This window comes from Seriola dumerili, unplaced genomic scaffold, assembly GCF_002260705.1.
Source record: "Seriola dumerili isolate Sdu_G_001 unplaced genomic scaffold, Sdu_1.0 BDQW01000078.1, whole genome shotgun sequence".
Classification (NCBI taxonomy): Eukaryota; Metazoa; Chordata; class Actinopteri; order Carangiformes; family Carangidae; genus Seriola; species Seriola dumerili.
The window spans coordinates 2,083,215-2,108,972 of record NW_019174333.1 but is presented as its reverse complement, the minus strand read 5'-3'; the positions used below and the strand labels follow the sequence as shown (position 1 = coordinate 2,108,972).

At 43.4% G+C, this 25,758-nt stretch overlaps 1 protein-coding gene across 1 annotated transcript in view; it reads left to right on the top strand.

Moving 5' to 3' along the window:
- Window positions 1–25,758, top strand: part of gabbr1 (gamma-aminobutyric acid type B receptor subunit 1) — a 76,809-nt gene that overhangs the window by 18,020 nt on the left and 33,031 nt on the right. The window contains exons 4-9 of the mRNA XM_022744101.1: window positions 806–907; window positions 2,544–2,609; window positions 4,029–4,220; window positions 11,697–11,942; window positions 12,024–12,087; window positions 22,178–22,255. Coding sequence (XP_022599822.1) covers window positions 806–907; window positions 2,544–2,609; window positions 4,029–4,220; window positions 11,697–11,942; window positions 12,024–12,087; window positions 22,178–22,255 — 748 coding nt within the window. The remainder of the gene's footprint in view (window positions 1–805; window positions 908–2,543; window positions 2,610–4,028; window positions 4,221–11,696; window positions 11,943–12,023; window positions 12,088–22,177; window positions 22,256–25,758) is intronic.

Genomic DNA, 25,758 nt, shown 5'->3' with positions numbered 1-25,758 from the left:
ATAGAGTTGACTCTTTGGGTGTCTGGGATGAATAAACAATGTAGAAACACTTCAACTGGAGAACGAGAGATGGATATGGTGTGTACAGTTCTTAGGCAGCAGATGATGATGAGTTAAAAGGTGTGAAGATGGATATCATGGATATGGTGATAACACTGCCATGTGAGTAAAAAGTATATATATATATATATATATATATTTATATATATATATATATATATATATATTTGTATAAGCTTTCTAAGTATCCTGCTGTGACTGCTTTCCTTCACCTCAGCTCAAATTAATGTCACAGAAAATAACATAAAATAGCACGTTTACTTTAAGTAGACCACCTGAGAAGGCTGTTTTCAACAGTGATTTGCCTTCACAGACAAAGATGGCGAAAAAAATTGTGTCTTCTCATTTGCTACGTCTGTCTCCTCCCTTATCTACCCCATCTTCTATTACATCTAGCTCCCCTCACCTAGTTCCTCTCTCCCTCTGTCTTGTCACCTGCTGTTTTATCTGTTTGTTGTTATCATCACCCACACACCCACTATCATCTGTCCAAACCACCGACTCATCTTCCCCCTCACTTCCATGCTCCTGCTTCAATTGCTGTTTGCTGTTCTTTGAATATCTTTTCGCGACCTACCATTCCATTATCTCTGCTCACTCCTGTTTTGGTTGCTGTCTCTCTTTTTCTCTTGTCTTCTGCGTGCTCATCATTGTGTGTGTGTGTGTGTGTGTATGTGTGTGTATGTGTGTGTGTGTGTGTGTGTGTGTGTGTGTGTGTGTGTGTGTGTGTGTGTGTATTTTACAGACCCTGGATGATCTGGAGGAGAGGGTGAAAGAGGCGGGGATTGAAATCAGTGTTCGTCAGAGTTTCCTCACTGACCCTGCTGTGGCCGTCAAAAACCTCAAGGTGCCGTATCCCAGTATTCCCTTCTCACACAGACCAGAGACCAGTCAGTCAGGCTTTGTCAGGCCAGTGGACCGTTGCCAGACTCCATGTAGAGTCATTCAGCAAGGCACTGTATCTCTATAGCTCAGAGGGCCCAAATCCACTAGTTTTTACTGCATGTGAGGTTCACACTGTTGAAGCCACAGACCTGCAGGATGTGGGGAGTGAGTGTGTTTTACTGTTATTGGAGGTGCTGGTCCTTTTGGGGGATTTTTCATTAAATATCAGACAGATAATTTAACTTGTTGGTGGTTAACTGACCAACAGAATATGAAAATGTCTGTGCTCCTGGTTTTTGGGGTTATTTTCTAGTATTCATTTATTTATATGTTAGCACAAATTAGCAGATATCTCATACTCACCATACCTGGCTTGTTAGCTTAGCTCGTAAACTAGCTAATTAGCCAACAAATGAATTGGGTTAGCTTTCAAGCAAGACGCCATGATGCCCAGCTGTGGTAACTATGCTAACGGGAGGGTATGTTTGCCACACGCTCCACCTCTTTGCCAATGTTTGGATTAACTCGGAGTTAGGGGCGGAGTCAGGCACTGCGAAGATAACATGGTTATTCACTTTGTTTCAGTCTTGTGCCTGCATGTGGTTATCTTAGCACAGCATACATACGGGAAACTAGCTAGCCTGGCTCTGTCAAAAATAGAGAACAAAACTATAAAAACAACAGCTTGTTTTTAGGGGAAGTTGTGCGCTTGATGAGCAGCAGTGTGTCTATCCGCTCAGTGTTCCATTTAGTGTGCGCAGGTTTTAGTCTTGGTCTCAGCACTGTACCTGACATGCTCACCGTGACAACAAGACTTCAGGAAGCTGCACACAACCTGCACTGCAGCTGCTGTTGGTCAACAAATAGTTCCAGCACACAACTCTGCCAAACGAGACACAGTGTGTTAATAAGCTAAGCTAAGCTAGGCTAACCACGTCTTGACTCCATCATCTTATCTCCCTCTTCTCAGAGGGAAAGCAGGTAAATGCACCAGTTGCTTTAAAGAAAAATTGAAGCAGGAAACCCCCATTAATATGAGAAATAGCAGAGTTTAGTTTCAGGACAGCCTCTAACTGCATCACTACAACAGTGTGGGAAAAATAAGACACGCCATGACACACTGCTCCAGGTAAAGGTCTGTGCTAAGCTGCTCTTTTTTGTTGTTGTAGTTTTGGGGTTTTATTTTCTTTGTGTGCCATGGGTTTAGCTGCAAATATCTGCACATAGTGTTTAATGAAAGTACAGGGATCTTTCAGCCCTCCACCTACTTCCCTTCCTCCACCTGTGTCAGCCTGACGTGCTTCCTTCCTCGCTCACACACACACACACACACACACACACACACACACACACTCTACAATGACCTTGCCCAGCATGTCAGCCTAGTTTTTGGTGTGCAAGATTAATTGGCCATTGCAGAAGAAACCATGGTAACAGCATGAATGTAACCCAGTGGAGAGGAAGTGTACCGCTGTGTGCTGCAGAGCTGGGAGGAGAGTTGGCTCCGGTGTTCCTGTATCCACGCTGCAGGGCCTTTAACTCGTGCTTTTCATCCCCACCCCCTGTGTGACTCTGTCCTTTTCTTTTCCATCTCCAAGCGCCAAGATGCCCGAATTATTGTCGGCCTGTTCTACGAGACGGAGGCCAGGAAGGTCTTCTGTGAGGTATTGTATATTTCATTTATGACAGACTTGGCTGGCATGAATTTAAAGTAATAAAAACATGTCTGTTTTTTATAGATAAAGAAAGATTTTTTCATCCACAACTAGCAGGTTTGTTCAGGAATCTTGTTCATGCAAACACTCATGTTTTCAATTAGCGACTGATTCGCATCAAGTAGTGAAGCAACACTGTTTTGCATGCTAGGGCGCTAGTTAGCATGAAATTCCCTCCTGTTTTCACAAAATATATCAAAATAGTTTTATTCATATTTGGAACAAACATCCATTTGGACTTAGGGATGAACTGATTAGAATTTGGTTGTCAGAGACCTCACAAAACATGTTTTTGGCCATAACTCATTAATTCATACACTGATTATGACACAATATAACTCAAAGGTCTATAAGGATAAAATGAAGTGATGCAACTTTATATCTAAACAGTCAAAGGTAAACTTCACTGTGACATCATAGTGTTCTGCAAAAACACTTCTGGCCATTATCCAATGCTGTAACTCAGAGACTGTGACCGTATTTCCTGTAACTTGGCGTAATTCGGTGGAGAAAACAACCACAAGGAAGTGATTTTTTATTTAAGTCCCTGTAAACAAACAGGGACACATCGTAGATGTGCTTGGCAGCAAAAGTTTGATAAGAACCATAGTTTACATGGTTGTGTTCTCTAGTGTTCTCCAGAGTGCAGCAATTCTACATTCTGATTGGTTGCCACCAAACCCCATCATAGCTCATTACCATAAAGTTGCCCACACCGCCCTTGAGATGCCGCCAACTGGCATGCCGCTGTTCACCGCCAAGAGACACAGGCTCGCGTAGAAAATGAATAAATTCCTGTCACTTTGACAGTCTCGCAACTTTCAGTCTGAACATACAGTGAGATGATTACGTGCTCGTGTCTGTGTATAGAGAGCTATTCTTGTGCACATGCAGAACACAAATGAAATGGGGAACCTCTCACTTAAAAGTTCTACATGGAACCTTAATGTAGTGTTTTAAAACAGAGCATGTGGTTCAGTCAGATAGAACCCTGTGATTCTGTCTATGTTGATTTGAAACCCATCTGCTCTAGAAAACCCCATTTAAAATGTGGTAGAACTGTGATATTGTACATTTGAGTAGGTCCAGGACAGGAGGTCCAGGAGTCTTCTAAGTCCAAGACCAGGACCAACCCAGCGTGGGCAACACTTCCGCTGTATTCAAAAAAGAGAAACAAGAGTGTGTTTTATTTGGATGCTTCAACAACCGCATTATCAGCTACATGTCAGTCAGATTGTCTGAAGGGACATGGTGGATGTTCACCTGTCCATCACTATATCAAATATTACTGAACAGATAGTGACAGAAGTGATGCAGCAGCTGCTCCTTCATCATGTCCTTCTCCTTCCTCTTGTCCTCCCTCTGCAGGTCTACAAGGAGAAGCTGTATGGCAAAAAGTATGTGTGGTTCCTCATCGGCTGGTACGCAGACAACTGGTTTAAGATCAAGGACCCGTCCATCAACTGCACCGTGGAGCAGATGACAGAGGCTGTCGAGGGTCATGTGACCACTGAGATCGTCATGCTCAACCCAGAGACGGTGCGAGGAGCCTCCAACCTGGTAAGACAGATGTTACCTTACAACATGCTCAACAGAATGACCTGCACCTGCAGAGGCTACTGGGAATTTATGATTTATGATTAGTTTTTATATTTCGCTGAGGCAGCAAAAAAAGCTTTCTACTCATTTTAAAAAGCATTGCTGCGTCAGGATTATCTGTAGTGCAGTATGGTTCCTCCATGGCTATAGACTTTTAAAATATGTCAATATGTCATATGTAAAAAAAATAAAACTAATTTCTAAAAACAAAGATAACATGTTTTACCTGGATCCACTATGTTTCAAAGATTACATAGAATGAAGTTTCACTGTATTGATACTATAGTACAGCAATCGGCTTGAGTAGGGAACAATAATAATAATGATAACTTTATTTATACAGCACTTTAAAAACAAAGTTTACAAAGTGCCCCGACAACAAAGCAAAAGCCTCAGGCACAAGGCTCAGAAGACAACGTAACAACATAACAACAACATAACAACGTAACAGCAATGTAGCAACAATGTAGCAACAATATAACAACAATATAACAACAACATAACAACGTAACAACATAACAACAACATAACAACGTAACAGCAATGTAGCAACAATGTAACAACAGCATAACAACAAACCAACAATATAACAACAACAGAAACAACATCAACAACAACAACAATACAACAACAATACAACAACATAAGGGGGTATGAGGTAAAGTTGATGAGAGAAGACAACAATATAATTCAATATAAATAAAAACAATTGAAGAGAATAGAACAAGTACAAAAGCAATAAAAAACAATTAAAAGACGACATCACATCAAAGTAGATCTATAATAAGTATTGTAGTATTGTTAAGTGATTTGAAAGAAGTTCACTGACTCTGCCTTGTCTCCTCTGGCATGTCATTCCACAGTGGAGGGGTCCTGGTGGCATAATTATGGTCACCTTTAGATTTACGCCTTGACTTTGGAACAGCCAGAAGGGCCCCACCCGAGAAGCTAAGGCTGCTAGCTGCCTCATATGGAGTTAACATTTCTGTTATGTTGCTCAGGGCTTTACAAGTGATCAGTAAAATCAGTAAAAAAAAGGTAGATGTCCATGTGTTGTTTGAGGTCTATGTTCTATAAGTGCTCAGTCCACAGAGAAATGCACAAGGTAAGCTAATTAAAGTAAAAGTAACACGTGAAGAAAGGCTCATTTTACAGTGTGTTTGCTGCAGGGATTGTAAACTGTATCTGTTGTTTAATAAATGGTGGAGAAGCTCAGTGTTTTTCTGCTTGCTGTGTTTCCAGGACACTGCTGTGTATACCGGTGCAGACACTAACATTGCCTGACACACAGAGGACAGACTTTTATTAGCGTTCAGACCTGCTGTCTGAAGGTTGTGTGTGAGTGAGCAGGGGAGCACTTTATTGATCAAAGTTTGTTGAAGTGACAGTGGCTCAGACATCATTGGAGGAAAAACAGGTCGCTGCCTCTTCTTTTCATCCTCCACTCCGTGTCTGCACAGACTAGATCAGGCTTCCTCTAGCCTGAACTCTGAACGACAGTGAGATGACCACTGAAATAATGCATTTTATGTATGCTAGTCTTTGTAGTGACAGCACACAGAGCTCAGAATGGGATGGCTTGTGCTTCTCTTCCTTGAGTTGGTGGTTGATGGACAGAAAAAAAAGTTGCTTTGGGCAAAAGTGTGTGCCAAATCTGGCTGGGTCTGCATTACTCCGGAGTCTTCCAGCCCCATAAAACTGACTTTCAGAAACGCTGCTGGACCTGTTTTATTTTGAAAACTCTGGGGTTGTGTTGCAGTCTGGAAAGAGAGAAACTGAGACCTTTGGAAACAACAGTGTTGACACCTGCAGTCGCTCCCTGATTGGGTGTCATCAGCCTCCACTACCATTGGTGAATACAACATGATAATGAATTATAACTGTCATGTATTGTATTTTACTGTTGCAGTTTAGTTGTATAGAAACATCATTTTTAGGAGACAGGTTTGGCCACCCTGCTCACCCTGCCTGCAGTGTCTTTCATTACTGTCAGAAAGTTCTGATTTGTAAAACACAGTGAGAACATGGAAGAACCAGGAAGTTGTTCAAAGCTGAGGTTATGAGAAGCCCCAGGTTACAGGTGTTTAAGTTCCTGCAGCTGTCAGTGATGAGGTGAGGGCAGATTGTAGGGAACCAGCAGGAAAATAACTGTGCAGGACCAGAACCGTCAGTTCTACATGTGACAGGGAACCAGTGAAGGTTATGTGAATCCCTTAGGAACAGTCAGAAATAAAAGTCACATGTCTGGGCCCACAGCTAGCAGCTGCAGGCTGATGTTCTGGACGTTCTTCAGATACTTCTGTCAGCGTCTGAACCAACATAGCTGTGATCAAATACTTCTTTTGTTCCTGTGGACCTGCCTCACAGCGGTCCTGAACTGGGTCCTGGTCCTGGTCCTGAAACATGCTCGATGGTCTTGAAATTATCCTTGATGTCCGTGAGACTTCAGGCAGACGGTAAATAAAAAAGAGTTTGATGGAATAAACAACACAGTAACAGTACTGCTGCTTTCATGGTTGGCAGGCAGTTATGACTTATTTATAAAGAACTTGTCTAGGCAGAGTTTCAAAGTGCTCCACAGTAAAACTGAGTGAACAGTAAAAATGACGTTAAAAGTGACACTGAGGAACATACAAACAAAACAAAACAGGACAAACACATTTGTGTTTGTGTGTGTGTGTGTCTGTGTGTGCAGACCTGCCCACCTGTTGGCATGTTTACATCAAAGTATTTGTTGTACACAAGATTTGTCATATACCTGCAGTACTCCTGTCAAACAGCAGGGGACATCAGTGTTTAGTCTGCTGAGAAAAAGACGAAGAAGAGTTCGACTAATCATAGTGCTGGGTTCAGTCCTCCAAATGTGAAACGGGAATAACTGTCAGATGTCAATCATTTCAACACAGCAACAGGTTTTACAGCTCCTCATCCCGTCATCGCTGCTTCCTCAGGTGAGGGCGGGGCTTTAACTCTGCAAAGGTAAACAGGCTGTGGTGGACGTGGAAAGTCGACATTGTGAATTGAGTTAACGCAGACTTTAACGTTAGCCTAACGTTCGATATCATGTCTGCTGATCAGTTCTCCTTCTCTGACCATGTTGCATCTTCTCCCGGTCGTGTCTCTTTGCTCTATACAACATCAGAAAAATCTGGTCTTACTTGGCTCAGTACTCTTAGTCCAGGCCATGGTTCTCTCTCTCCTCGACTACTGCAGTGCTCCTCTGGCAGGCCTTCCTTTGTGCACAGTGAAACCAATACAGATGGTCCAGAATGCAGCAGCCCATCTGGTCTTTGATGAGCAGTGCACATGGAAATCTTCTGATCTCATGAGATATATTTTGTGAATTTTTGACAATTTGTCCTCAGAGAGAGAGGTAGGGTCCAAAAAGACTCGGTGCTCATTGTCTGGGGAACAGGACTGTGCTCAGTATATCTATTTCCAGTAGATTTTGGTACAGGGGTAAAGTCTGCTTTGACAGGATGTACATTTTAGCTGCCGTCCAGCGCCTGCGTTGTTTAAATAGCAAATACACTTCCACCCGTCTGTGGACCTATGGGCGTGTTGGTCTTAAAATGAGGTGAGGTCAGGAACATTGTTGGCACATTGTTATCTTGAGGCAGCGGAAAGTGACTGACCAGCAAAAACCTGGTCTGAAGTCAGTGGTTCAGTATTTCACTGTTATTTTAAGGAGCATTGTCAAGAGAGTAATATGCACCTACACGGGCAGGTGCACAACATGTCTGTTACGCACAAAGCACAGTGAGCTGAAAATGTGCTTCAGATGTTGGGATAAGTCAGGTGGATCATTACAACACAGCCACAGAAGGTTGGAGCTTCTCGGTGAAACGCTGTGTGTTGTACAACACTGCCATGCGTCATGGCATGAGACTGCAGAGAAGCTTCTTTCTTACTACCTGCTAAATCCTCCAGTGTTCCACAGTCTTCACTTTAATTTGTTCACAGTTTCATAATGATTTATTCACACTTCTCATCATATCACATCAAATATTTCTGACCTGATTTGTGCCGTTACCTCACTTTAGAGCTTCTTTACCCCTCAGAGTCACAGACCTGCTGCATGTGTCAGGACTGGACTCACTGATCTGGACTGGTCTCATTGATCTGGACTGGTCTCACTGATCTGGACTGGTCTCACTGATCTGGACTGGACTCACTGATCTGGACTGGACTCACTGGTCAGGACTGGTCTCAGTGGTCAGTCACAATATGTGATCAACTAACTGCAAATAGAATGTAACTTTGTGTGAAACACTGTGTCATTCCAGTACGCCCAGGTGGAAGTGTGTGGTTTTTAAAGGGAATTGGAGATGCACTGTGATTGGTTTATTGTATGTTACGGCAAAAACACTCCCATGAATAATTAATAGACTCAGTACAACTGTTTTTTTCACTGTACACAACACCACGGCTCACTGCAGTTCCAGTCCTGCTTGGCTGACGTGTATTGGATATTTTCTGTGAGCTGAGAACTGTTGCTTTTCTTCAAACTAAAGACAGCATACTGCAGATTGGCACAGTGTGTTTTTCTATCGGCCCTTTGTAATAAACGATGACAGATGAGGGTTTTTAATAGCTCTTAATAATTAAACTGAGGAGGTTTTCAAAGGCTGTACCCCATGAGACAGTCTGAAATGAAGGTGATAATTGTCTTCACTTCAGGCGCAGGTGTCACAGGAGCTGACAGGCTGGGAATGGTGGATTCACAAGATGGCGCACGCAGTTTTCTGGTTTGAGGGAAGTTTGGTGGAAGCAGGTAAAAGAGTTTGCGAAGGAGCGAGTCAGCGACTTCTCTCCTGTATACAACGTCATATACGCTCACTGGCCTCACAAAAGGCAAATGAAATAATAATAATAGTGTATAGCCTCAGAGTCTCCTCTCTTCTGATTGGCTCACCGACCTGTTGTTACTAGAGCTCCAGAGAGAAGCCTGAGAGAGGAGATGTAAAACTACACTGAGATGGTTTTTGGTTCTTAAAACCACAAATATATCTTCTTACAGAAGAAGAAGAAAAGATTGAGCTTTAAAAGAAATGAGGAGGCCGTGTTTTTGACACAATGTTATCTTTGGCCTTAAACTCTAAAAGAGAAATTTCTCACTGATAACTGGTGTGTTTGTTAAGACACAGATGAAGCCTGTTGTCTTTGGCGTGTGGAGTGTGGAGTGTGGGTATGTCCCAGCAGCAGTATGTGCTGTAGGAGCTCCCAGTGTAAGAGCCCTCATAAAAAACAATCAAAAATCAATAAACAGTGAAGGTGTGATGTGAAGGTTGTCACCCAGAGAGTGTCAGGGGCCACAGGTTCAGGGGGCTCGTCCCCACACGCTTTCATTTTTCTAACCTGTGATAACAACATAATGGATTCAACTCACAGCGAAGAAACTGTCTGTCCTTTGCCCCCCCCCCAACCCCCCCCATAAGCCTGCCATCATGCATCATTATACAGCATGACTGCAAACCCTTTCATAACTGTGTGAAGGTCAGCCCAATTGTTTAACACCTCTAATTTGTGATAATTAAGGCAACTGGGTGGCAGAACTTATGAACCCGTAATGAAGGTTCAGTGCAAATAGGCAAATGCATCATGGGCGCACCACACAGCTTTTAGATTAAAGGGTAAAAATAAATTATTTTCTTATGAGGGAACACAGAGCTAAAGACTGTCCAGCAGGGGGGCCCTCTGAGCTGAAACCATCTACAGCTGCTGCTCTGCGTTGTTAGAAGAAGACGGCTGACAAGGCAAAGACTGAAAAGGGCCGGTGTTACAGGAAGTAGGGGCAGGCGAGCAGCTACAGTAGGTGGTAGGTGCAGAGGGATCATGTGACTGGAGAAGGCGGGAACAGATACTGGACAGGTTCAGAAGAGAGTTCAGTAAACAGGAATGGACAGAATGAGTTCATCTGAAGTTGTGGATGTGATACATTTACCATCTCACTAAGGCTGTTGGAGGTGTGGCCTTTGGAGGACTGGACCTGAGCCTCATCCCCAACTGAGGTGGTCTCGGCATCACTGTGAGCTCCTGCCTAAAGCCTCACGGAGACTCAAACTAACTGACCTGCCTGATTGTGAGACACTGGACAGGAAGCACTGGTTGTGTTTCTAAATGCAGACAAATGGAGGCCACATCTGTCGCATCTGAACTTTAGCAGTGGCTTATCGACATAATACATGGAAAGAGGCCTAATTATGTTGTTACACCATCTTTTATTTAGTCAGCTGCACATTCAAGCTGCCAATCTCCTGTTCTACCACATCCCAAAGGTGTTCTACTGGATCCAGGTCTGGTGACTGGGGGGGGCACTGAAGTTCACTGAACTCACTGTCATGTTGATGAAAGCAGTTTGTGACATGGAGCATGATCCTGCTGGAAGGAGCCATTAGAAGATGGTGAACTGTGGTCATGAAGGATGAACATGTTCAGCAACAATACTCAGATAGACTGAAACATTCAGAGCAGACCTGTCCAGTGTTGGTGAGTCTGTGTCCACTGCATGAATAAGCAGGTGTTCCTAATAAAGTGCTCGGTGACAAGCATCCTCTTGTGCTAGTATGAGTTGACTAGAGTATTGAGTATGACTCTTGTCTGACAGGAGAAAAGGCAGAGGTACTGTGACATGACCGCTGTTCATTTCCTGTTTGTGACCAACAGACGGACTGGCGGATATTCCAAAACCTTAACAAAGCATATGCTTTTTAAGCCGTGATCAAACCATAAGCAAATCATTTTAATGTGCTTCATGGCGTCAGTTTTCTTCAAATTAAAAGCTTGTCAGATGGTCGAACAGTGTCAAAGACTTCCCTCTCTTTCATACCATTCCTACATCAGAACTGGGCTGTGACCAGTAACTTTAATAACCTTCAGAAGCCGACAATCTGACGATCAAGTCCACTGCTCACAGTGATTGCGCTGCTGTGTGGAGTTGAGAGAGTAGGCGGGACTTTAACTCCTCTTTCAAGCTACAATAGCAACTCCTGTCGATGTCTGTACAAATATCATGAACAGCTTTGAGTGTGCAATGTAATTCACATTTGAATAATTACTTCTTACTTACTTCTTTTTTTTTACAACCTGTTTAACTGTCTGACTTCTCATGTTTGTCAAATTATTGGACCTGCAGTATTTTTAGTGATACTGCTGGGTGAGTGAATATTATCATGACTGATAGAACTGATGGCCCAATCCACAAAGATTACACAAAAGTAGAGTAAGTCAATAAACAGACCTGCCCCAGTAGCTTTTGAGATATTCATGAAGGTTCCTATTCAGTCTCAGGAAGGACAACAACTCACCTCTGAGTCCATTAATATCAGTAGCAACTGTGAATGTTCTGATGTGCCGTCGACACATTCAGACCAGCTGATCCAGATCCAGATCTTCATCCATGTGTAACCACCCCTCGTCATGTCCTCTCCTCCCCAGACCTCTCAGGAGTTTCTTGCCCAGCTGATGTCTAAACTCGGGGGCAAAAATCCAGAGGAGACGGGCGGCTTCCAGGAGGCCCCACTGGCCTATGACGCTGTGTGGGCCCTGGCCCTGGCCCTCAACAAGACTGTGGGGCCCCTAAAGGCCAAGGGTCACCGGCTAGAAGATTTCAACTACAACAACCGAGATATCACCGCAGAGATCTACCGAGCCATGAACACCAGCTCCTTCGAAGGAGTCTCAGTAAGTGGAAAAGCCAGAGGAGTCAGAGAGGGGCCCAGTGGGAAGGATGGAGGGGGGGTTAACTCTGTGTTTCTCTTTCAGGGTCACGTTGTATTTGATGCTCAAGGTTCTCGAATGGCCTGGACTCTTATTGAACAGCTTCAAGGTAGGCCATAGCACACCCCCACTGTAAAATGGAATTCATTTTAATAATCAGCTGATCAGCTATAATCTGCACTGATCTGGTCCTTTCCATCAGACTGTGAATATATTGTGTCTGTGTGTGTGTGTGTGTGTGTGTGTTTGTGTGCTGTGTATGTGTGTGAGGAGAAATAACACACTGTTTTATATTTCATGTGGTCACACTGTCTTTTTTTTTGCATGTGACATAAGAAGTGTAGAAAAACGGAGCTTCTGTATAAAAAGTTAACAGCTCCTTGAATATTTTATTGATAGTTGGAGAATTTCCTAAAAGCCACTGCCACGTCGCAGCTGAGTTAGTTTCTGTGACACAGACCACAATCTGCTGTTTCAGTAAAGTCACCTGATCCTCACTATTGAAGTGACTCACAATGGGGAAATCCAGGAAAGTCTTTTTTTTTTTTCTAAAAGTGCACCATGAATTGATTTACCATTAAATCAGAAATTTCAAGATTCACCAACAATAGTGGTTTAAACCGTTAACCTCCTCCAAATCCGTCTGTTCCTTCAGCACCACGGACAGCGTCATGGTTTCATCAACACACAGCACAGTCAGGTTGTGGGCTGGAGAGGGAGGATGGAGGTTAACAACAGTTTGTGCATTTGGTCTTTTTGTAAACAAAGGGGGTAACGTCCCCCCACCCCCATCTCCCAACCCCCAAAACCTACTGGAACATGAGCCTGGCTCAGTACTTACCCTTGTCGCGTCTCAGTATCTTGAGCGCTGCCGGCAACAACCTAACTGGAAAAATCTGTTAAATTAGCAGGTATCTTTAACAAATACTAACAGTATAACTGAGTATAAACAAAATGACAGTGTCACATATGACAGAAACACCTGCTGACTCTTTAACATATCACAGGGTACAGCAAACAGACAGTTGGGCTGTGACGGTAGGAAGTTTTAAAACAGAATTTACATCACTGCATCACACTGTCGCCGTCGCCGTCGCTGTTTAAAGACCCCGATAAGTATTGTGGTGCTACAGAGATGCTCTGGCCTGCCATGCTTGTTTGGTAGAATCCCCAGCAAAAATCACATCATCATCATTTTTTATATTTTTTTAAGTGAAAATTGAATGAAAAACGACATAGTACATTCACATGGAAATCTGACTCATATTGCAATAGCAACATCTGCCTAACTAATCGTAATATGATTTTTTTTTGCATATCGTTCAGCCCTTGTTAAAATGATCTTTTGGCTTTTACTAACTGGAGCACAGACACTGAAGAGCAGTGGTTGGCAAAACTGGCCCCCTGATGTAGAGAGAATGAAATGAAGCGTATTAAAGCTGGCTCCAGCTATGTGCAGTTTGCTTTACAATGAGTGGCTCATTCACAGCATTGTAGCTAGTAATATCCAATCATATTCACTCAGGTATCACGGACACTATAACCTGACACTGCCATCAGGATGAGTTGATATAACAGATTTACTGTCTCAGGAAACAGAGGCTAACAGTGTCTGTATTGTTCAGTCTCCAGCCACAGGAAAGCAGCAGCCTCTGCTCTACAGTAATCACATTATTACTCTGAATGAGCTCTCACGTTGGACGGTTGCATCACTGAGTCTTATCTGTGGTGGTGTGGGGCTGTGCCTGGCTGGTTGCCTTTTGATCACTGAGCCTGTGTTCTCCTATTCACTCTGTCTGTGCTCTGTGTTCCTCTGACAGCATTGAGATCTGTCACTGTTGGGAGGCTCTCTGTGTTCTTGGGACTGATTAAAAATTTAGCTTGTTTTGCCAATTGTCTTTGTTGGTGCCGGCCTCCGTCGACCCACGAGGGGAGGGTCAGCGATGAGCTGCGGTTTGTTTGATGATAATTGTAGCTGTGTTGGCCCTGGGCAGTTCTTTGGTCGAGTCTGAGCTAAGTGGAAAGATAGACATGGAAATAAAATGCTCGTTCAAGCCTCTTGTCGGCTTCTCAACATAAACATTGATTGGCTTTGGTAAAGTCTCCACAGTTGTAGCAGTGAATACTTGTTACTCAGGCTTGGAAAAGGACAGGAAGAAGAGGAAGTTTGTGTTCCTCTCTGCTGCTGTTCGTCTCTGTGAAGAGAGGGTCTGGAGCCAGTGTGTGGGGACACCACAAGTACAGTGACTGGTCAGCTCCAGCTGCTCTGTGGTAGTGTTTTTGGTAGTGGCTACACTTGTGACACCAGCTCCAAACTTCTCCTCACCACAACGTCTTTTCCAGACTGAATATGAACATGTATCTATTTTCTTCCGCTCATCTGAGGTCGGGTTTCGGTGGCAGCAGGTCGAGCAAAGTAGTCCAGATATCCCTCTCCCCAGTAACGTTTTACAGCTGCTCCTGAGGGATCTCGAGGCATTCCCAGACCAGATGAGATATATAGTATAATCTCTTCAGCGAGTTGTGGGTCTACCCCGAGGCCTGCTGCCAGTTGGCAGTTGGTTTTGTAGATGTGCTTACAGAACTTCCAGTGGGAGGAGTTTCTGCCCCAAGTGAAGGAGCTGAAATACAGTATCTTGGGGTGTTGTTCATGAGTGAGGGTAGAATGGAGCGGGAGATCCACAGGTGGATTAGTGCGGCGGCAGCAGTGAAGCGGGTGTTGTACCGGTCCGTTGTGGTGAAGAGGGAGCTGAGACTGAAGGCAAAGCTTTCGTTTTACCGGTCAATCTTCCTTCCGATCCTCACCTGTGGTCATGAGCTCTGGGCCACAGAGTGTGAACCAGACCACCTCCAACTGCATTTCAGTCACAGCGGGCCTCATTCACAAACAGTGTGGACCAAAGTTTTACGCACAAATCCAGGATTCGTCAACGTTTTCTGTTCAGACTCATCATGATTAAATGCAGCGTCTCTGACCTTCGGTTTAAATGCCGATGTCGAAATGCTGCCGTTATGAAATCCCAGGCTTCTCCATGTTGGACACTTTAATATGATCCTACATTGAAGCCACTAATGCAGCTGCAGGCTAGCGCAGTGTTTCTGGAGCATATCTACATCGTTCTCAAGCAAATTGAACACACAACACTTCAAAACATGTAATTTTTTATTAGTTATATAGATATTGAATAATGGTTTCACTGTTTTATTAACGTCTTTCATGCCTGTCGCTACAACCTTCACGGCCTCCAGGAGAGCCAGCTGGTTTTGGACAACTTTGTCAGGATGCAGAGACATCGTCCTTCAATACAACATCTTCTGGGCTTACAATAAAATTAGAATTTTTGTTTGCTGTTTTCATTTGAATAAGTATTACTAAGTCGTTATTTAAACCTGAAAATCGTTGAGGGCAAAGCAAGAGTAGATATAATAATGAAAAATAAAAAAATACCAGTTAAAAAAAAAACATCAAAAAAACATGATGACTTCATTAGTTGGACCTTTAGGTTACACCCACCAGGGCAGCATGAGCTCACCACTGAAGATGTACTGTTTTCCAGGAAGTTGTTGTTTCACTTCCTGTATTATTGAAGCGACTGCGGCTCTTTATAGAAAGCCAGCGTCATGCTCTGTGTGCAGGCTGCAACCAATTGAATGGACAGAAGACATTCTCGATGAGCAACCCTGGAACCCAACATAACAAATATATAATTATATGCATGTTTGTTTTCCAACAAGGCGTAGGGTTTGTTCTACACATGCAGCATCATTTCCTCTGAGTTTTATTCCTCTGATGTTGGAAAGGTCTGAAACAATCAAGACTAGGACCTGGATTTATCAAACCTCAGTGAGACTGACACTACAGAAGAGTCTAAAAGTTGTTGTGTGTGTGAGCAATGAGACACCTCTATCAGTGACTTCCTCCCACCAACAGCCAGGTGTAGGGCTGCGCTCGAAAAGGAAGGTTCAAACTGAGTGAAATGAGTTGAAGTATCTGAGCAGCAGCCATAAGAACTGGTGCACTTCTCTAAATGATAAGGAAAGGAGCTTCCCATCTCGTCTCCTTTAGCATAGAAACACTGGAGCTTCCTTTATGAAAGGAAAGGAGAAATGACACACACAATTCTCTTCTTTCCTTCACCTCCTGATGTTTTCCATCGAGGTTGAGGAGTGATTAGAGAGGAGATTATTTTGACTTTTCCATTGCAGCCCTGAGTCACTTTTAAGAGCAACTCTCAAGAAATCACATAACTGAGCGGAGAAGGAACAGCCCAGATATAGGCTGTGGTCCAAAATTCTAGATAATCTCCTCTCTAACCACCGACCTGTGTCAAACATCATTAGGTGAAAAAAAGATGTGAAGGAGAGTTTAATAAGAGTCTGACTGCACTTACACTAGGATTGTTTTTAATAAACTTTATTTATAATATATATATATACTGTATATATATTTTGTGTTTTCTTTGTGGTTTCTTGTCGGAGCAGTTCTTCGGGATGGAGATAAAGATCGCTTTCTAGGCGCTTCAAACATCTGTGTGTTTCCGTGATGCTAGTCGGGAGGTTTTTGTTTTTTTTTCAGTCAGGAGCTGTAGCTTAACTTCAAGCTCAGGAGGAAGCTCTTCTTCTCCGTGGGACTGAGGGCAGACTAGACACTACACTGACTCATACAGAATCTAGTGTGTCTAAGTGGTATTACAACATGTTGCGGGATGCAGCTAGTTGGTTAGCATGCTCATTTCAGTAGATATCTCTGAATTACAATAGATGGTGGTCTTGGTCATGACATCATCACTGTGGCTCCTTCACATACTATTGATAGTGTTAGTTCATTTTTTGAACATTTTAAACAAATATTCTGGCCAGATCTTACACATTGCACCTTTAAAGAAGCTCTGGTGTTTGCAGTGCTAACAGAGATAGGAATCAGTTAGAGAGGTGGACCAGCTCTGATCATGGCTGCTGTTCAGATCATTTTACTCAGTTTGGACCACAGCCATAGACTGACCCTACATCTGCCATATTGTACATCCTGTAAAAAATCCTTCCTCTGCAGGAACACGTACATGTTCACTTCATTTGTTTGAAATCTTTAAATCTCCAGGAACAATGAACAACAGTCTGGTATATTTATAATATCTAAATACAGAAACAGGGATGAAATAACAGGAAACTGTGTGAACACTGACGAGGGAGACTGTGAATCAGATCAATGTCAGAGTCAGTCGTTTGTTTGCAGCTGATAAATGACAAAGGAAAAGAAAAAGTGCTGTAACACTGTTTCAGCTAGTTTGTCATCATCATTATTATTGTCATTATTATTAGTACCATTTGGGTGAAGGATTTTTGCTTCTATGTTTTGGTGAATACACCCGCCTGGTGTGTTCTGGATTTGAATCCTGCAGTAGACTCCACTGTAACAATTCAATCAAGGATCCAGGAATGACATGTCAGTACTTGTTGATGTGGAGATTTGTCTTGACCAGACTAATCTTTTCCTCATTTGGAATTGTACTGGAAAATGGGTCCAGTGTTCTGCAAGCATCCACTGTTCTTCTGACATAGATGTCCTCACCAGCTTCTTCTCACTGGGAAAGGAAGTCCATGAGGAGGATCACGCTGCCTCCTAACACCCCAGGTCTCCCAACTAACTAATGATCTGAAAGTACCTGTGAAAGACAGGTGTGCCTCCACAGGGTGTATAGCTGCTGTGACTGGCACACCTGAGTGGAACAGCAGTAATGTTCTTAGTTACAGCTGTTTGTCTTGTATGTGAGACTGGGAACTTGAAGCCAAGTCTCTTGAGTGGTGGGCAACTGCTTTCCTTGGTTTGGACTGTGCAGAAGACCAGTCAGATGAGATGCAGGTGTTGGAGTCCTGTTTCATTTTACAGTCCAATCACCATCCAACCTGGCAAGTGAGCATCAAACATCTTCATTACATCTATTGGACCAAGGAGCTTTTCATGACCACAACTGGTGTGAGGAGCTCTGAGCTCAGTCCACAGCTTCTCTACTGGATCCAGGTCTGGGATCTGACTGGACCACTCCAGAAGGTGGATTTACTCTGATGTTTAGGGTCATTGTCTTGTACTGAGCTTCAGCAGGTGGACAGACACCCTGACATGATTCTGGAAGAGACCTTGATAAACTTGATGTGGAGCAGGTCTAGGTCCAGAGACAGCAGAGATCCAGATCCTGATGCTCCCTCCACCCTGCTCCATCTGTGGGAGGATGTTTTCATGTCGACGTGCAGAGACCTGTTTACTCCACACACAGAGCTGATGTCATTCTACAGTCCAACCTCAGTCTCATCAGTCCTGACTTAGGACCTTGGCAGAGGTGATACCTTCTGACTGATGGAAAACCAGAGAAGGCGACTGGAGTCGAGTGGAGCCAGTACCATGCAGGTGAAAGGGGCTGTTAGTAGAGTTATGTTAGTCGACTGGAGGAATCAGGCCTAATGATTCCCTGACAATTAGGAGTGGAGACCAGTGGGCAGTGGTTTGATGCCCCTGCTCTGTACCTCCTTGTGCTACTGGACTGGGATACAAAGTGTTATTATAGCAAACCACAGGAATGTGCTACAGCTGATGACAAGGCAGTTTCTCACATGGGCAGTTTTTTTTTTCATTTAAAGAAGCTTGCGGGCATCCCTCTGGCTTGGATTTCATTAATGAAATATCTTATAAAGCATACTGGCTCTTGGAGTGGAAGGACAAGGGCCCAGGGCATCTGTCTGTCATGGTTTCCCAGAGGAAAATAGAAAGACATGATGTCAAAGTGACATTTGTATTTGAAGTGAACCAGAGCTTCAACTGGAATCTGAGTCTCGGTACTAGGGAAGCTGGTGTCCTGTGAAAGCGATCAATGTTGTACGGGATGGACCTCAAGAATCATAAATGGATAGTTCAGCATTTTGGGATGTACCCTGATTTACATTCTTTCTGAGAGTGAGCTAATTTCTACAGATTATTAGAAGAATCAAACAAAGAGAATCAATCCGGACAGGAAGCATCAATAAGATGCCCTTGAGAATGGGTTGATCTTGAGATGAGACTGAACAGAGTTTACTGACCTGACACCAGAGAGATCAAAAGCTTGGTCACCATGGGTCTTGTTCTAATGTTTTGAGAGGCCTAGTGGGTCAATAGGGTCTTTAAGCAGCAACGGTTGAAGGGACGGCAACAGCATGATGTGATGACGTAGATTCTGTATCGAAGCTTCCTACTGTTGCAGCCCAATAGTTGTTGACCCTTTTCTAACAGTTATACTGTTAGTAGTTTTATGGATTATGAGTTTATTTGTTAAAGATACCTGCGAAGTTAATTCATAGACATGTCAGCCGCTGCCAGCAGCACTCACAACACAAGATACTGAGAGGCGACCACAGTAAGTAGTGAGCCAGGCTCATGTTCCAGGAGGTGATCTTGGGGGGGGGGGGGGGGGGGGGGGGTTGGGGGGGGGGGGGGGGGGGTTGGGGGATGTTACCCCCTTTGTTAACAAAAAGACCAAAACGCACAAACTGTTTTTAACCTCCATCCTCCCTCTCCAGCCCACAACCTGACTATGCTGTGTGTTGACGCTATCCGTGGTGCTGAAGTAACAGACGGATTTATACAAACTCCACATCTGATATTAAATTGTCTCTACAGCAAAGATCAACAGCCCTCAGGTCATTTTAAGAGACATGTTGTAGCAATGTTCAGAGCGACCTTGGTTTCCTGAAGAAGTAAAGAAGCTGTTGTTAGAGTTAAATGTTGTTTAGTGATCTTTGATTTCCATCAGTGAGGTACTGACGCCATATTAGGGACTTTAAGAAGCGAAGGTTGAAGTGATGGGTACGACACCTGTGTACATTCCAACACATTGCCGAATGTATACAGGTGCCGTAGCCATCACTTCAACATCGCTGCTTAAAGTCCCTAATATGAGGTCAGTACCTCACTGATACATGGTGGCACCAAGGCTTTAAAGTCATTGGAAGGATTTTGAAGTGTAGTAAATCCAGCTTTAGTTGTAGTTATAGTTATAGTTAGTAGTCATGTAGTCAGTAGTAGACTTTTGAACTTTTGTTACTCAGAGAAACCAGGTTACATGTATCTTTAGTGATCTCCATCCATACTAACTTACCTGAAAACACATATCACATGACCATTCGTGTACACTGGGCATGTGCGAGCTGGTGTAAACAGGAAGCAGATTGTCTGCTTTGCATTCTGTTACAAAAAATACTATGGATGAGGAACAGCAAAGACAGTTGTAGCAGTAAAATGCAGAATTTAACTGCACAACAGCTGCTAGCAAAGACTAAGCTAAGACCCAATCACTGTTGGTTTCTACGTCATTGTTTCCAAAGGTCTCAGTTTCTGTCTGTCCAGACTACAACACAACTTGGAGTTTTCAAACTAAAACGGGTCCAACAGAGTTTCCAAAAGTCTCAGTTTTATGGTTAAGAAACTCTGGGGAGTAGACAGTAGGAGTAAACAGAAGATACAACAACTGGATAAAGTAGGCTGATTTAAAAGTTACCCAGGTTTCAAAAACACGCAAAGCGGGACATCATTAGTGTAACAATGATAATAGACACAGCTAGCTAAGTAGAGATAGAATAAGCCTGCTGGCTGGTTGATTTTATAAATAATATCACAATAATGATATCTGTCTGGATATTTTGCAGTCTCCTCTAAAGCATTTCATAAATGTCAGGTTTAACCCTTTGATGTATAAAATCAGATCAGTATGATGATTCTAGTCAAAGACAAAATCTGTCTGTTTTAAAGCATTTTTGTTTATCGTTTATTCATTAGTGTTTCTGTTGGAACAAAAAGGGGGAAATCACAACCAAGTTAACTTTGACCTTGAACAAAAACAGAGCTCAAAGTACCAAGAATCCCTGAGAAAGACATTTAAGACATTTATTTATATCGCCCACCTCTAACTGGGCCCTGAATAGACCCTTGTGGAACTCCACAGTGTGATATTTTATCACCATTGGACAGAAGGAACCTTTGATTTGATAAATAGAAATATAACCATATCCAAGTGCAGGATCTCAATCTCATATCTGTGTGTTAAGAACAGAGCTAGAGTCAGGACGCAGTTAGCCTAGCTTAGCATAAGGCTGGAAGCAGGGGGAAATAGCTAGCCTGGTTCTGTCAGTCAGTGCCACTACTGAAACCACAAAGTTCTCAAGTGGTAAATGTTGTCTAAACACAAGTTCATCTGTACAAGAAGTGTGTCTGTTGTGAATAGGTTATGTAGATTGTGGTTCTAAAACTAGGGTCTGGGGACCAACAGGAGTCCTCCAGGGGGTTCCTGGGGGTCCCCAGTTAAAAAGGGGAATCAATTTTTTTCACTATAATTCCATCCACAAGTAACACAGTGACAGAATGTATGACTACTTTGGTCATGAGTTTCAAACACTTTCTGTAATAAAACATTTAAAAGCAAAAATCTTATCAGATGGGGGTCAGTGGTCTAGTTTGTGTTAGTTTAGGATCCTTCAAGTGAGAAAGTTGGTGAACCACTGATGTAGGGGTGGGCGATCTGATGATCTCATATCGTGGACGATCTTACTTTGACATATGATCGACATTTAAGATTAATCGTACAGATCATCTCACCTGAGCAGAACAAGAACCACCATCACCAGCTGTAGTCCAAGCCGGTGGAGTTACAGTGCGTCTGCTGGGCAAGAGACCTGCTGCAGGCAGGACAACCCGAGGCAGGACAGCAACTTAAGTTTCAAATTAGAATACTTATATACTTACAAATCACCTCATACCTCTGTCCAAATGAATACTTCACATGAACTCAAGTCTGGTTGGTTGTGACACAGTTTTTAAACAGAAGACAGCAATGTAGGAGAAGAAGCGTCAAAGCGGTGGAAAAATACGAATCACAACTTTAAGTCAAGATTTTCACAATAAATCAGAGTAAAAACAGGATGCAGATTGTGATATTACTCAAAAAGAGTAGAATCATCCTTTTACCCTCACCCCCACCCCCTATTTGACCAGATCAGTCAGTGATAACTTGACCTATGTGACACTTTTGATATTCCCTACTATGCTCACTTTCAGTTTGTGTTAAAGTTGGATACCTAACCAGGTCCACCATTCATCAGAGTCCAGAGTGACCCTCTCTCTCTCTCCCTCTCTCTCTCTCTCTCTCGCTCTCTCTCTCTCTCTCTCTCTCTCACAGGAGGGAGCTATAAGAAGATTGGATACTACGACAGCACTAAAGGCAATCTGTCCTGGTATGGGAATGACAAGTGGATAGGTGAGGGACATTCATCTTCCTCATCCTCTTTATTTTTCTCTTCATCACTGTCTCTTTCCACCTTTTAATCTCCTGTTTTCTCTGATCCTCTCTCCTTCTAATTCCTACTTCCTTCCTCCTTCATTGCCCTCTGTCTCTCCCCTCTCTCTCCTTCCCACTCTCTTCATACGAGGTTGGCTGCAGATGTTCATCAATCAGTCAGTGGGCTTTTATTTAACGTTTCACAGCTCACCAGACATCCGAGTGATTCAGCAGCAAGCGGAGACAGAGTTAAGCTCTGTAACAGGCCAATGTGCTGCGCAGCAACAGTTTCATTCCATTTGCTAATTGAACATGAGAACCAGTTCAAAGCCACAACAGCAATGCAATAAACAGAAGATGCTAGTTGACAGACTAAACAAAACAGGAGAAAGCAATCAGGGTGGCGGCGTAATGGGACTGGGCCCCATGACCTTGACTTTGAGGAATGAAATTGTGTTCCCTAATCAGTGCACAGGGGAGCTGTGTGTGCGTCCACATCAGTTCTGCCTCCCTGAGCACTGTCGAGATGCAGATCTAACAGTGGCTAATGCTCTGAAAACTGTCGAGGATGTTGCAAGTCTGTGAAATGGAAAACGATGCGGTGGCGGAGAGGGGGCGGTGAGAGTGAACTGACCTTCACTTGTTTATTGTGTTTGCTTGTTTGTTGGACTGTCTGTCAATTAAAAGGAGAACATGTTCTCTGTAGAGCGGTGAGTGCGACAGGATGATGCCACATAGTGAGATTGTCTGAATTTGTGCTATTACTTGAGAACTGACAGTATTTTAAAGACTCATTAGAGATCTTCTGACTCCTGTCCTGAACTTGAGTACCGATCTGATACCACTGTGTTAAAAAAACATTTAACAGCTGTGATGTGATTGCTGTTATTGTTGTATGGCTCAGGTTAAACTCTTTGTAAAACATAAGCAGATATGAATGATAGAATCTTTATTCTCTAATTTGACTGCCAGTCATAAATAAAATGAGGTCTCTCCAAAGTGAGGCTTTACATAATGAACATGTTTTTTCTGGTGGGTCTTTCCACTGTAACGTTAGTGTTTTGCTAACAGCTAACATTACACAACATACCAGAAGACAGTTCTTCTTTGCTGCTCTATAGCAGTAGTTGCCAGTGGCTGCACTCTTTTAGAGCAGAGAAGAAGAACTGATTTTAAAGAATTTTATCCAGGTGTGAGACTATAACATGTATTAATAAATTCCACAGTATTGGATCAGTGTATAAACTCACATACTCGCTGATATTTCAGTTAATAGAATCAGTGTGGATTAAGGATTGACAGATTATCGACCTGGCAGATTATCGGCTGCAATATTCTGCATTTTTCCCGATTATCGGTATCATTATTTTTTTACCCATAAGATAATTTTGAAATGCGTTACTTTGGCTCGGATGCAGCTGCTTGTCCCTGATTGTGGTCACCACTGTGTTGTCTAGAGCAGTGTCCCGCCCACAGCACCATCTGATTGGTTACACATCACGAATAATAGCCTATCAACGCTGAAGGCTACTGTGTACACAGATGGTCACAGACTACAGCAGCTGTAGCTGCTACAGAGCTGTGTGTCAAAGGAAAGACAGCAGACATCACTGAAGATGTAATAAACATCACAATCCTCTACACTGAAGTTACAACAACACCACATTCTGATGAACAAGTTCATCTGTTGGTCCAAGACACACCGAGCAAGAGAGAAAGAGATAGAAGCTAGCGCTAACTGCTAAGCTAAAGTAACTAGCCCCGCCAATAGTCCTCATGTAGCTGTGGTTTTGTGTTGGCATATCGGTTCCAAATATTGGTCACTGACCTCTGTGATTACTAATAATCAGTATCAGAATCTACCCTGAAAAAACAATATCGGCCTCAGCCCCTGGTGTGGAAACTAATTCTAACTCTACAAATCATCGGTATTATACTCAGTACTAATTATTTTCCAAAGCATGCAGTGTTAGATCATTCAGTAATTCAGATAGATTCAGTACGGTGTAATTTAAGATAGATACTGTGGAGGCGCCATGGTAGCTCACCAGGTAGAGTGTGTACTATGTGCTAAGGCTGAGTCCTAACCGCAGCAGACTGGGTTCGCGTCTGGCCTGTGGCCCTTTGCTGAATGTCATTCCCTTTCTCTCCCCTGACTTTCCTATTTATTTTCTACTGTTGTTTCTATAAAAAAAAGATAGATACTGTAGGTGTTGCTTTCTATAATCCCATGATCACAACATGCCCCACCACACACTGAGAATCAGCTGAGAAGGCAAGTTGTAATGTGTTTGACGTCCCTCTCGTCTGCTCTCACTGTAAAGATGGGAGCACTGATACGATGCTGGCTGTGTGCCAGAAAAGAGTTTGTGTAACCAAGCCAACAGACAGCAAGGTCATTCAAGTGGCCTCTGGCTCTGGTGTGACAAGACCTGAGGGAGGGCTGGAGGACGCGTCAGCCTCCTGTGGTTTTGGTGTTTGACCCTGCGGCCATGCTGCCTCCAGCGAGGCTGCCGGGGACCATCTGGACTGATATCTGGAAGTCAGCAGATGCTTTCAGACAGCGGACAAGCTGAGTTGTACTGTAGTTTAATGTGCATGACAGCCAGTCACCCAGAGGCATTCATCAACATGTCCTCCTTCCATCCTGCCGGTGTGGTTGGTCAACAGCGTCCATCCTGCCGGTGAGCACCAAAACTAGCCAGGATGGTGACGTGGCAGAATTAGGCCTGAACAGGATTTGGTCGTAGATTGGTTGCTACATGCTGATGTGTCACAGCTCTGGGTTCAGTTCAAGACATATTAGTTTCTCCATCTTCTACAGTCTCAACTTCCCCTCCTCTTCTTCCTCTCTCTCCTCTTTAACTTCTCCTCTGTTTCTTTCTGACCTCTCTCCTCTTCTCTCCTTCTCTATTTCACTTTTTATTTCCCACTATTTATTCACAATCTCGTCCCTGCTGCTCCCTCATTCTTTTGGTCTCCTTGACAACCACTGCTGCATCGCTGCCTCTCTCTCTCTCGTATTGCCGTGGTAACCATTATGGGGGCCAGTCACCATGGTAACATACTGTCCCGATTCCACCATCAAGGGCAGGGAGAGGTATTAGTGTTGGAGAACACATTCTCCCAAAGGACACTCGCTTACAGACAGACAGATACACACACACACGCACACACACACACGCACACACACACACATGCACACACGCTCATGTACCCTGTATATGCCTTCAGCTAACACTTACACCCACTCACATGCAGTGTCTAATCTTATGGTTCTGGCTCTGTACTTTTCCACAGACGTTACAATTGTAAACGAGTTGAGAAAGACATTGTCCTTAAGAATGTACATGATGTGTGTTTGTGCCACACACCTTTGTTACCTGAGCTGCTGCAACAATGATGTTGTTGTCTTTCAAGGAAAAAGGAATGAGAGTCTGCAGTCACTCAGGCACAGCTGTGTTTTGAATTGGATGCTAACA